Consider the following 868-nt stretch of genomic DNA (forward strand, 5'->3'; position numbering starts at 1 on the left):
ACCCCCACACGTGCACACGCATGCACCCCACGCACGCACCCCACACACACGCGCGCACACGCCCACACACCCCCCACGTGCACACGCACTCCACACGCGCACACACCCCGCACACACACCCCACGCACGCACGCGCACCCCCACACACGCGTGCACCCCACGCACGCGCAGCGCCACGCACGCACACCCCCACACACGCACCCCCACACATGTGCACACGCACCCCGCGCACGCACACGCACCCCGCGCACACACCGCGCGCGCACCCGCGGCGTCTGCTAGTCGCGCTCTGCGGCCCGTCTTGCTGTGTTGCAGGTGGCGCTGCCCAGTCTCTATCAGACCCTGTGCTTGGACGACGCGGCTCTGTGGCGGACCTACTACCACAATTCAGCGTGTGAGCACGAGTTTCCATCTGCTCTGGCGAAGAAAGTGTCCTCCTTTCAGCAGGTGAGTTACCGATGTGCCTAAAAATGTCTGACGGCCGTCCGTCCCTCAGCGCGTTACTGTGGGGACGGCTTTGGGCGTGTGCCCCGCAATCCAGGCGGAGCTGCTGCTCAGGGTCGCCATCCGCCTGCCCTCTGCCCCCGCCCCCGCCCCCGCCCCCAGGGGGTCCGCCTGGACGCAGAGCCCTGCGGGGCCGCCTTGCTCACGCGCGCCCGCACTGGGCGCCCTGGGGCGGGGTCCCGGACCCTCCGTGTGGAGGTCTTGCCCCGGGCGCGGGCTGCCGTCCACGGGGAGTGCTGCACTCCCGCGTGTGGTCAAGTCCACGGGCTTTCGTGCGGTCCTCACGACCACACACAGGTCCTCGTGCGCAGCTGTGAGACGGCCTGTGAGACGCTCTGTGTGACGGCCTGTGAGACGGCCTGTG

At 69.6% G+C, this 868-nt stretch overlaps 1 protein-coding gene across 14 annotated transcripts in view; it reads left to right on the forward strand.

Moving 5' to 3' along the window:
• Positions 1-868, forward strand: part of DYNC2H1 (dynein cytoplasmic 2 heavy chain 1) — a 300,244-nt gene that overhangs the window by 153,951 nt on the left and 145,425 nt on the right. For all 14 annotated transcript variants that reach the window (XR_004302235.1, XM_032427898.1, XM_032427903.1 and 11 more), the window contains one exon: positions 316-447. Coding sequence is in view for 13 of the 14 variants with exons in the window: in XM_032427898.1 (XP_032283789.1) it covers positions 316-447 (132 nt within the window). In the remaining variant the exon portion in view is untranslated. The remainder of the gene's footprint in view (positions 1-315; positions 448-868) is intronic.

The sequence above is a fragment of the Phoca vitulina genome, unplaced genomic scaffold (genome assembly GCF_004348235.1).
Source record: "Phoca vitulina isolate PV1807 unplaced genomic scaffold, GSC_HSeal_1.0 scaffold38, whole genome shotgun sequence".
NCBI classification, from domain to species: Eukaryota; Metazoa; Chordata; class Mammalia; order Carnivora; family Phocidae; genus Phoca; species Phoca vitulina.